Genomic DNA, 12,231 nt, shown 5'->3' on the forward strand with positions numbered 1-12,231 from the left:
GTGCAGAGGATCTCTTTTCTCGGTATGGAGTTGGACTCGGTCAATCTAATAACACGCCTCTCAGTAGAGCGTGCTCAGTCGATGCTGAACTGCATGGAGTCATTTCAGAGCAGGAGGGCGGTCCCACTGAAACAGTTTCAGAGGGTCCTGGGACATATGGCATCCGCTGCCGCTGTCACGTCGCTTGGATTGCTTCATATGAGGCCGCTTCAGCGTTGGCTTCACGACCGAGTCCCGAGATGGGCATGGCAACGCGGCACTCACCGGGTCTCAGTCACCCCGTCCTGCCGCCAGATCTTCAGCCCGTGGTCAGACCTTGCCTTTCTTCGGGTGGGAGTTCCCATAGTGCAAGTGTCCAGGCATGTTGTTGTCTCAACAGATGCCTCTGCCATAGGCTGGGGGGGCATGTGCAACGGGCGTGCAGCATCGGGCTGCTGGACAGGGCCTCGTCTGCAGTGGCATATCAATTGCCTCGAGTTGCTAGCAGTATGGCTTGCTCTGCGCCGCTTAAATCGCTGCTACACGACAAGCACGTACTGGTGCGGGTGGACAATACTGCGACCGTTGCTTACACCAACCACCAGGGCGGTCTATGCTCCCGTCGCATGTCGCAACTCGCCCGCCATCTCCACCTTTGGAGTCAGAAACATCTGAGGTCGCTTCATCTGTTCACGTCCCAGGCAAGCTCAAAAGTGCAGTTGACGAGCTCTCACGCCGGCCCCCCCTTCTGGGAGAATGGCGACTCCACCCCGAGACAGTCCAGCTCATCTGGAGACGCTTCGGGGATGCTCAGGTAGACCTGTTTGCCTCTCCGGACATGTCCCACTGCCAGCTGTTCTACTCCCTGTCCGAGAGGACCTTCGGCATGGATGCGCTGGCACACAGCTGGCCTCGGGGCCTACGCAAGTATGCATTTTCCCCAGTGAGCCTTCTCGCACAGACATTGTGCAAGGTCAGGGAGGACGAGGAGCAGGTCCTCTTAGTAGCACCATACTGGCCCAGTCGGACTTGTTTCCCAGAACTGATGCTCCTCGAGACAGCCCCTCCTTGGCGTATTCCTCGGAGGAAGAATCTCCATTCTCAGAGAGGGGGCAGCCTCTGTCACCCGCGCCCAGACCTGTGAAATCTCCGCGTGTGGTCTCTGGACGGGACGCGGAGGTTCTAGGTGGTCTACCCCCAGCGGTAGTAAACACCATCACTTCAGCTTGAGCGCCCTCTACAAGACGAACTCTACAGAACTCTGAAGTGGAACCTGTTTGTCGATTGGTGTTCTTCCCAGCGGGAAGACCCCGTAGATGCCCGATCGCGCTCTCCTTTCTGCAAGAAGGGCTGGAGCGAAGGCTGTCTCCCTCCACCCCCCAAGTGTATGTACTCTGAAGTGGAACCTGTTTGTCGATTGGTGTTCTTCCCAGCGGGAAGACCCCGTAGATGCCCGATCGCGCTCTCCTTTCTGCAAGAAGGGCTGGAGCGAAGGCTGTCTCCCTCCACCCTCAAAGTGTATGTTGCCGCTATCGCCGTACATCACGATGCAGTAGACGGCAAGTCTGTTGGGAAGCACGACTTGATCATCAGGTTCCTTAGGGGCTCGAGGAGGCTGAATCCTCTTTGCCCCCACCTGGTACCCTCTTGGGATCTCCCCTCGGTCCTGATGGCCTTGAAGGAGGAGCCCTTCGAACCTCTGCAGTCAGTAAAGCTTAAGTTTCTGTCGCTAAGACAGAAACTTAAGAAAACAGAAACAGTGCTCCTCACTGCACTGGCTTCAGTCAAGAGGGTGGGGGACCTGCAGGCATTTTCGGTCGCCGACACATGCCTGGTATTTGGATCCGGGCGACTCTCACGTTGTCCTGAGACCCCAGCCCGGATATGTGCCCAAACAATAGTTCTCTCAAATCTTCCCTAAAGAATTTATAGAATTCAGAAGTGAGGCCATCAGGGCCTGGAGATTTCCCTGAACATAATTTATTTATTGCTTTATCTACTTCCTCTATTTTAATATCAGCCTCACATAAGTCTCTAGTTTCCTGGTCTAACTGGGGTATGCTAGTATGTATATTGTCAAAGAAAATATTACAGTCTGATACAGAGAAGGATGAGCTATATAAAGAACTATAGAATTGAAAAATCTCTGAGGAAATAATTTTAGGGTTGGTATTTATAACTCCATTCACGTAAAGTGTAACCAGATATTTTATAGTATTTTTTCTTGTCGCCTCTTTTCAAGCCTACACAAATAATTATTACTTTTTTCCCCTTTCTCTAACCATCTTGCTCTAGATCTTACATATGCTCCTTTAGCTATTTGAGTATATAAATAATCAATTTTGGATTGTAAAGATAAAATTTGTAATTTAGTTTCATTGTCCATTTCACTTTTATTACATAAATAATTTAATTCTCTCATTAATTCTAACTCCAATTTTGTTCTGGCCTTACTTACATTTTTACTAAATTGTATAGAAAATTCTCTAATCTTGTGTTTTAAATATTCCCATTTACTTATGAATGACATAAGGTCCTTACACAATGCCACATTTTTAACTATGGACTTAATTTGCAAGCAAAATGTTTGTGTTTTAATAAATCAGCATTGCATTTCCAGTAACCCTTGTTATGTGATTCTATTTTGCCCGAGTAGAAGGATATAAAGATGCAACAGTGATCAGTTAAAGGTGCTGCGGATATTAATATATCTTCAATAAAATCAATTAGGCTAGATGAGGTTATCCGTTGAGGTTCCAAGTGAACCGTACCATTACCAAAACGTGACATGTAAACTATGCTGATCACTGACTGGCCAGAGAGAATCGTCACTGCCTGCGTCACTGAACTTGTGACACAGAGACACAACAGAACCACTAGATTTAAATCAGCACAGCCAGCAAAGGATCGAACACAACTGTTTTGAACGAGCGCACCTTTTTTTAACAACCAAAAAATGGTTGTTTCGTTGTCTGTTGAGAAAGTACAGACGTTCCTCTCTTTGATTGCAGAGGAGCGGATCCAGTGAGAGCTTGATAGGGCGACGCGGAATGAAAAAGTTTTTCAGGAGTCGCGGCAGTAGAGGCGGCAGAACTATAAGGACATATGAATAATCCCGCCAACTCTAAAGCGGTACTAAACCGCAATGGAAACGCAAACCGAGCCGTGCCGAGCCGAGTCGTACCACGCAGTGGAAAAGCGCCATAACAAGCGTCTTTTGTAGTGTTGACTACCCCAATCACACGTTGGTGGGCAGAGTTAGTGTAAATAGCCTCTGCCAACAAGGCGGGCTAATAGAGTGGGGGAACTATGACATCACTTTGTAGGCCCATCGGCTGTTAGCATCGCACTGGTTCCCTCGACAAAAAGCCAATAGGATTTTTCCATAGGCTTTTGGATTACCGCAAAAAATAAGCTCTGTGTTCAATCATAGTTCATGAAACGTACACGTTTTGTTCATCAAGATAATCTTCACAAAATAATATAACTTTTATGAATTTTTATGCCAAAATAAAAGCGCTAGAACTTAAAAGCTAAACTTAGGCTAAAAACGAACTACAGCACCACGGTCTCTCGCCTTCAACGTCACCACCACCATGCTTCCCACAACTTTTCAAAATTATTTTTAACACGTTCAATGAAAAGGATTTAGTCTGTATATGAATTTTAATCCACACTTCATGAACCTTTTCATATAAACTGGAATAAATACAAAACTAGAGCCAAACTAGTAACAGCTTCATGTGGCCGTAAACATTTAATTTTAACGTGACTTTAAGCACTATGCATCGTTAAAGTTTCACTTTCAACGCAAATAAGCCAGTAAATGTGGTGTTTACATGGAATAATCGTAATATGAGTTTACCTTATGGTCCGAACCCAAAATCTCTGCATCAGTAGGAAAGCAATAAAACGAGCATCTTCCATCCGAAGACTTGTTGCATTTTGGGGCAAAGCAAAAAAAAACATTGTCGAACAACAATATAAAATGCGGGAAACTATTAATTGGTTATTCTACAATTAACTGTACTATAAATTATACACTACGATTAGAACATACTGTATTTTGATAAACTGTTCGGCATGATGACGTTTAATGTCTCCGACAGCGCCTGTAGTCCCATTTAGCAACTTGTTAGCAACCGTCTTTGAAATGTAACAGTTTAAAAAAAACATGAGTGGGGTGTAACTGGTGTGTTTTATGTCGTAGAATAAAACGTGAACGTTTCTTGAGCTTGTTTGAACCATGGACCTTATTTTAGAGGATTTAACCAAACTACCATTCAAAAAACCCATTGACTCTGGGACGATGGAACTGGAAGTGCTAAAATGCTAACTCGCTTCTGGGTTTTTGCCTACAAAGTGACATCATAGTTCCACCACTCTATTAGCACTTAGTGTAAATAGACACTCCGATAAAAAAATCTGCACACCAAACAAATTTTAAATTCATGATCCATTGCAAAATAGTATTTTACTGAAGATTATCATATAAAGTGACAACAGAACAGCACTTTATATTTATGTTCAGTAAAATAATATTTTTAATTGATCTTGATCATTAAATTTGTTTGGTGTGCAGATTTCTTTTTTTGTTCGTTTGTTTGTTTTTCATGAGTTATACGAGAGACATGAAACTAGCAAAGTTATCTAAATTGTTGCCTGTCACAATGGACAAAAATGTTGACTGGTGAGTGCCACGATTGACCAATCAGAATCAAGTATTCTAGCCATGTAATACAAGCAATGTAATGTGTTGTTGTATACTGGTTATGTGATTCTCTTAGTCACATCAAGTTTGTAAAAATGTATCAAACTCACCAGGGCACAGTACATCTCAGGTGGGTCTCCGCAGGTAATGTTGGGTGGGGCCAGAGACACAGTCAGGTATTTGGTCATATCAGTGGCCTCAGGCTGGCAGGCCATGTAGTGCCAGGCCAGGCGGTCTTCTGCATAAACCTGGGACTTACAAACATCATAGTGCCCCCATGAGGCCGGGTAATGCTGTGTGGCATGACACCAACTCACCCACAGGGCCTGTAGTACAAACACTAGCAGTAAGTACATGGTTGCGCCTTTCTTCTGATGCCTCATTAAATGGAGTCTGATAGATAATAAGCAGGCAGAGGATGATGAGGCAGACCGCCTCTGTGGTAACACTGAACTTTAAAGGGGAAAAAAGACTGGCATCTGTGCCAGTTTTGACTCAGCTTCCTTAGGCCGCTCTAATTTCACTAATTTGTTTCTTTTTGTCTGATTGTGTTGCAGGGGCGCTTGAACGTGTTTTGACAAAGTTGCGGCAAGCGCGGGTCACCGGTGTGAAAGAATGATATTAATTCCTTCTTGAAGCCATTAGTGGAGGCCATTGCAGATCATCCGCCTGTCCATCGCTGTTTCCCGTATGCTCTCAGCAGTCTGTGGGGGATAAGAACAAAAGGAGAGGAAAACAAGAATGTGTCAGCGGAGGAGCTTTCAGGACTAGTGTTGTGCGAATAACGAGGAGCCCGGTGGAAAAGGTGAGGAGGTGCAGGTCAAGTGTTTTCTATAGCTGAGATGGACTTCATAGAGAAATATCCTAAAAATACCTGCTTATTACGGAAGACAAATAGCCAAACATCCCTGTAGGCACAAGCAGACCGTGTAATTCTGCACATCTTTTCACAGTGCAACCCTCAAAAGTCTCTCAGCAATTTGAGATTTCAAGGATTCTGTTCTGAGGCAAGCAGTGGTGGAAAGAGGCCAATATTTTTTCTAGATATAGAAATGGTATGCATACTTCATATTTCATAGACCTTAATGGATTTCATAGACCTTTTAATGTCAGAGACAGATGCCCTTATTACTAGTGCTACACTGCAAAAATTGTTTGTGAGGTGGCCTAAAATGTGCTTCATGCGATAACATAAAAGTAACTGGTTTTATATAAGTAAAAATATTTAATTGGATCCATTTAATATGACTGAATCAACCAGGCCACAGCAGGTTACAGCAAATGAAAATCATTTTTAAGGGTCGGGTCAGGTTGAATTAGCTGTCGGGCTAGTTCACCTAAAAATTAAATTTCTGTCATCATTTACTCACTCTCATGACCAGGGGCTGTCAAGTTCCAAATGTGACAAAAAAGCATCATAAAAGTTTCATCAAAGTGGTCTGTATGATTCAAGCACTGCATTTAAGTCTTCTAAAGTCATTCAAAAGCTTTGTGTCAGGAACTGAAGAGAATGTAAGTAGGTATTCATAAAATATCCCATCTATCATAGCTCTCAAATCTCTCTCTTTCATTTTTAAAATATGCACATAATAAAATTTGGTACATTGAAATCATTTACAACACATAAAAGCAACGACCTGTGGCATTGTTGCCATCAAACCTGGTGTGACACACATTTTAACGCACCATATTTTAATATGCATGTACATTAATGAGATTTGAAAGGTGCACCAGGGGAACAGATTATCAATTAATTATGTTTTTTATAGTGCTGTCAAATGATTAATCGATTTACGTGTATTTACATGTATATATTTATATTCATAATGCATGTTATATATATAAATATATTTAATATATAAACATAGCATATTTTTCTGAAATATATACATGCATGTGTGTGTATTTATATATACATAATAAATATACACAGTACACACACGTATTATATAAACAAAAACTTTTATTTTGGATGCGATTAATTGCGATTAATCTTTTGACAGCACTAGTTTTAATAAATGTCTGCCTTTTCTTCATGCAAAGCTATCATATGGTTTCAGAAGACTTGGAATATATCATGTGCAGTAAGTAAAGGCCTGATCACATCAAGAATAACTACATATAACTATAAAGTTATAATAACTGTTCTAATTCTATGAGAATACTGAAGTCCACAACACAAATACAATGATAAAGACACAGAAGAATGATATCACTGGTATCGCTTGTGGAGCAATTTCTCTAGCTGAGCTTGAGCATTTAAAGTGGCAAATGACATATCTGCAATGCACACTTATAATAAACAGAACATTATCATCCATTGTTGTGGAAGCTAATATTGTTATCTTTATTGTTATTGTTCTTGGTCTTCTTTTATGGTGCTTTTTCACATTTTGGCTTCGAAGTCCTTTGTCACCATTCACTTTAATTATATGGAAAAGAGCAGTATGAACATACTGCTAAATGTCTCCTTTGTGTTCCACATACAGTAAGTCTAGTCCTTTAGAGTAACATTTTCACTTTTTACAGTGTATCAGTAACTATCAATCTTTTAAAATCAATAATGAAAACATGCACACACATTGGCCATACAGTATGAAAAAAACAGGTTTCTGAATGCACTTCTCCATCATATCCATCAAAATAAGGAATCCTTAATGTTGGGGTATGATTGGTTGACTTGATTAGGTCCGTGCCCCCTCAAATAGGGGGACGAGCCATGATAGATGAGACAGAGCAGCCTCTAAATCTGCTTTGTCAATCATGCTGAAGTCTAACAAGGAGCCAATTACCACGTTCAGCCCCTGGCACGGGGCAGGATGTGATTAATAAGACATTACTGTATAGCCGTCAGCATCATGGGTTTCATAAAAAAAATGTCAGTAATAGGACTGAGAGAGTGGTTGCTCTAAAGCACAAGAACAGGCAATAAGTTAAAGGTGGCAGTCATGGATAGAGGGATAGATAAGGTGCGGTCCGATATCACACAAGTGTTTTATCACACTCCTAATCCAGATCCTGTGATTGGGTTACAGTAGAGATGGGAGAGACTTTTTTTCCCCCATGCACTTAACACTAGGAATTTGAGAAGTGTGAGCTTATCAGGCTTGCATTAGAGAGGAAACTAATACATCAGAGGGAGATAACAGAGGAACGAGAGTTTCCTGGAATTTTCTAGAGATGAATGGAGACTGTGGAAGCACCAGCTCATCCCAAATAAAAGGAGGGTCTTTCCAAAATCGGTCAGAAGTGGCTTCCTCGCCACCTTGGTATTGAGATTCATATGTACAAACATTATTTCTCACAACACTGCCCTGTCTTTATATCATCGGCAACAATTTTTTTATTTTTAATATCGGTATTATCTCCATGGCAGATCTCCATATCCATCTTTTATCATTTTAATTATATTGTTGTGATGCTTAAATTCACTTGTTGCCTCTATTTTTATATTATTTATATATATTTTTTTTAAATAGTGCAGAATTGGCCATTTGTCAGTTATCTGTCATAACATCAAAATAAATTAAACTAAATGTTAGTTTTATTTTATTTATTTATTTATTTATTTTATTTTCATAATTTTTTTTCATTATGCAATCTTAAGCAGATCTCAAAATGAATATCCATCTTTCATAATTTCAGTTATTTTATTGATGCCTAAATTCACCTGCAGCATTTAAAAGTATTGTACTAATTGATTTTTCACAAAATAGTATAGAATTGGATATTTGTCCGTTTTCAGCCATAGCATCAAAACAATTATTGACAGAACTGCAATGTCAGTACATTCTAAATCTCAAAGGAATAACTCACCCGAAAAGAAACTTTCATAATTAATTGATGATGAAACCTCAAGTTCCAAACCCATATGACTTCCTTTCTTCTGTGGATTACAAAAGGATAAATTAGATGCTCTTTTGAGGTGAAGATTATAAGTGAATAACTACTAAAATTCAATTTAGTTCATGAGTTCTGTGAAGTACTTTTATGATATTTTAATGGTTATTTTGTGTCTTTTTTCTTGAAAGCTTCAATCGTCATTCATTTTAATTGCATCAAAAAGATCGACCACTACATTCCTCAAAACATTTTATTATTATTATTATTATTTTTCTTTTTGTATTCCACAGAAGAAATAATGCAGGTTTGGAAAGATAAGGCCGAACAAATGACAATCTTTCATTTTTAGTGCAAACTATCCCTTTAATAGGGGCAAATTCCATTTGAAAGATTCTCATAATTCTCTGCTTCACAGAGAGCAACACATTTTTTTACATTGACGCTTGAATCTAACAGCAGAAAAATAAGAGATATTGCTATGAAAAAAGGACTATGAATGTTTTACAAGTATCCCATATGTTCACGTCAAAAAAAAAAGTATAGCGGTGGCTTGGGTATTTTTTTTATCCCTACTTTTTTTTTTCTCAGATCCTCTGAAAACACCCCCCTGTGTCCACTTGTATTTTACTCCCCAGACAACCGAAGCATACCAAAGTGTTTTTAAGTCAGTAGACACTCATGGCACATGGCTCGCATTGGTTACAGCCTCTCAGGTACCCTGTAAAGTCGCTGTGAATACTTCTATTTATTCAATGGTCTTTCCACTAACCTTGTTGTCCCTCAAAGTGTCAATGCTGCTGACATGCCTTGATCATTCTACTTTTTCCCTTAACCCCCTCTGCACTGTTCTCTTCCTCTCAAACACAAACTACCACATGCTTTACATGGTAGCTTTGTGCGCAATGGGACTGGAGCTGTTCAGGTGCTGAAATTGAAACAAGCTCTAACAGCTTTGCACCCTGTAATCTTTTTTTAAGGTTGTGAAGCTTTGTTTTCTGTCAGATTCTGAACTGACAGATTCGCATCTGCTATGGTGTTAATGATATCAGTAAGAAAAGAAGAATCAAGCATATCTGCACTCTTAAAAATAAAGCATCAAAAAGGCGGGTTTCACAGCCATGCCATAGAAGAACCATTTTGGATTCCCAAAAGAACCTTTCAGTGAAAAGTTCTGAAAATAACCATTATTATTATTATCATTATTCTGAAGAACATTTTAATAATCTAAAGAACCTTTTCGACTGCAAAGAACCTTTAGTGCAATGGCAAGTTTCTGTAGATATTTATCACTGAACCATAGAGGCCAATAAAGAAACTTTATTTTAAGAGTGTACATTTCAATTCTAAATCTCTCTCTCTTTTTTTATAAAGCAAGCTGCTAAACTTTGCAGGGAACCTTCACATATCTAAAGTGCTTGGCATGTTCTTCCAAACATGTAAGAATACATCAATCTTTCCATGAGTAATGCCAATCAGCCTGCCGCTTGCTTCCCATCGGACCATATTCACCACATACCAAAAGAACATGCATAATTAAATGCCTCTTTCCTGAAAGGTTTGCATGCTCTGAGACACACAAAGTGACATGAGGTTTAAAGTGCTACTCTCATTCCCATACTGATGTACTGCCACACTACTGAGATCAACAAAGAGTCACGTTCTTCCAGTTAACTCCACTGAAGTAACATATCTGTGTTGAGCTCCAGTTATGAGGGAAACAAATGCCATTTAATGAATAATCATTAAGGGACTGAAACGTGATTTATCTGTAATCTTCCCTTATTAGATTTTTAAATGAAAACATCATATATAGTTATGACATTCATGATTAATGGACAGCCTCTTATTATTAAAAATAAAGTTTTTTATTTTTTTAATGGTGCTTTGCTAGGCTGAGTAAAGACCTTTCTTCTCATTAGCTGTAGGCTTCTTGAGTTTAATATACTGTATGGTTCTTTAAAGATTAATTTAAATGTTTCATTAAGGTTCTTACAATAGTTTCTGAGTTCTTAAAAACACCTACATATTGATAATTTAGATAACTACAGAATAAAAAGGGGCTTTTTAACTTATCCTCCTGATGCAGCAAACCATAAATGCTTTTTCTTTTTTTTTTGCTTCTAATTGAAACCTTTATTTTTAAGAGTGTGAACGAGAAAGAGCAAAATGGTAATAGTTTTTAACTACAAAGCACTAGACAAATAGCTTTCTTTTGGAGACAAAACACTGTTGATCTTCAATGTCTTGACCGCACCTGGAAAGCTCGTGCGCATGAGGAGTGGAAAGGTAATGAAATAATATGAGCTTGTGGTCAAGTTATGCAAATTACAAATTGAAAGTGCGATATGCATTCCTTTAAAACAGAAAGCAAAAATAATGACTATAAGAATAAGTAAACTGTGCCGTTTAGAGGGAAATATAGTTCTAAATTTGGATAAAGACGTTGATCGATTAATGGACAAATTGGAGGTGTCAGAAATAACTAATTAGACAGGAAAAACACCTAAACGATCTCTTCTATAGAAACACGGGTCATATTATACCGAACGTTAAGTATTTATACCTGCCTCAGTTGATTTCCTCCAGATATGCTGAGAAAATACCTGTACATGGATGGTGATTAGACTCTTTTTGCAACATGCGAGCGACAAAAATAACCCACCTTGACAGTTTTCCAGACAGAAAACATCCAGTGAATGAATCCGGTCTTTACTGTTCAGATCATGTCCCAGAAATGTTACTCCACAGCAATTGACTGAATGGAGTGCACAGGTTCTCCTACACGTCTGTCAAATGTTCATCGGCCAGCTGAACATACTTTACTGATAAGAACTCCAGCCTTTGTCAATAAAAGTCATTGTAATGACACTCAGTCTGTAAAATGCGAGTTATTACAGCCAAACCTCCAGTTAAATTCAGCGCTTACCTATCCTGCCCGGGAGAGAACAACTAACCTGCTGAAAGCGATCATCTCCAAATGTAAGTTTGAGGGAATGAAGCGTATTCAAGCCGCGCACTTGAGCTCTCCGCTGGGTCCTAAAGGACCCTCAGCCGCGAGAACATTTGGACATCTGCTTAACCTTTCAGGTACCTATACATGCAGGCTATCTCAAGACCTAGTGAGCTGCATAACTAGGCAACATGTTGTCCATTATGGGAATCACTGTTAAGTTAGGAAGTAGGCTATGTCTTAGGAAAAAATAAATAATCAAAGCCTATATATTAATTTTGCTAAACATATCCAATAGAATAGTCCGTATGAGGAATTTTAATTGCCATTTATTTAATAAATAGCAAATCGCAAAAAGATCTTGATCGTTTTCAAACATGCATCCGCGTGAATTAAATTAAGTGACAGTAAGTCGCTTACGTAAAGCTGTTATTTTTTAATAGTAATTGACGGTTACTGACCTTTCCGATCTCTTACAGAAATAACTAAATATTGTTTTCCGATGACCACTTAGGACTGAAGATGGGGACCATATAGTCTCCTTCCTCGTGTTTTCAGCAGAGTTCAGATCGTGCGCATGTTGAATGAGCAGCAGTGATTCCACATGAGCATGTACATCGACTCCAAGCATTTGAATGATTACTTACAGACTTTTTTCAGTTTTTAGTGCAAATTACCTTAAAGTTAAGTTGAAACGTTTAATTTATTGATACATTTGATATTCAGAGGCTATTAGTGCAACAAGACT

The 12,231-nt window shown here is 39.5% G+C and overlaps 1 protein-coding gene across 2 annotated transcripts in view; it reads right to left on the minus strand.

The window, feature by feature from the left end:
• Positions 1-11,984, minus strand: part of LOC107710624 (netrin-G1-like) — a 98,693-nt gene extending 86,709 nt beyond the window's left edge. The window contains exons 1-2 of one of the 2 annotated variants that reach the window (XM_016515454.1): positions 11,945-11,984; positions 4,801-5,394 (exon numbers count right to left, since the gene is read on the minus strand). In XM_016515454.1, coding sequence (XP_016370940.1) covers positions 4,801-5,073 — 273 coding nt within the window. In that variant the 5' untranslated portion in view covers positions 5,074-5,394; positions 11,945-11,984. Of the gene's footprint in view, positions 1-4,800; positions 5,395-11,195; positions 11,526-11,944 lie in introns of those variants that run through there. The other variant, XM_016515453.1, reaches the window with a different exon arrangement.
• Positions 11,985-12,231: the final 247 nt, after the last annotated feature.

Source organism: Sinocyclocheilus rhinocerous, unplaced genomic scaffold (genome assembly GCF_001515625.1).
Source record: "Sinocyclocheilus rhinocerous isolate Xijiao unplaced genomic scaffold, SAMN03320098_v1.1 scaffold507, whole genome shotgun sequence".
Lineage (NCBI taxonomy): Eukaryota > Metazoa > Chordata > Actinopteri > Cypriniformes > Cyprinidae > Sinocyclocheilus > Sinocyclocheilus rhinocerous.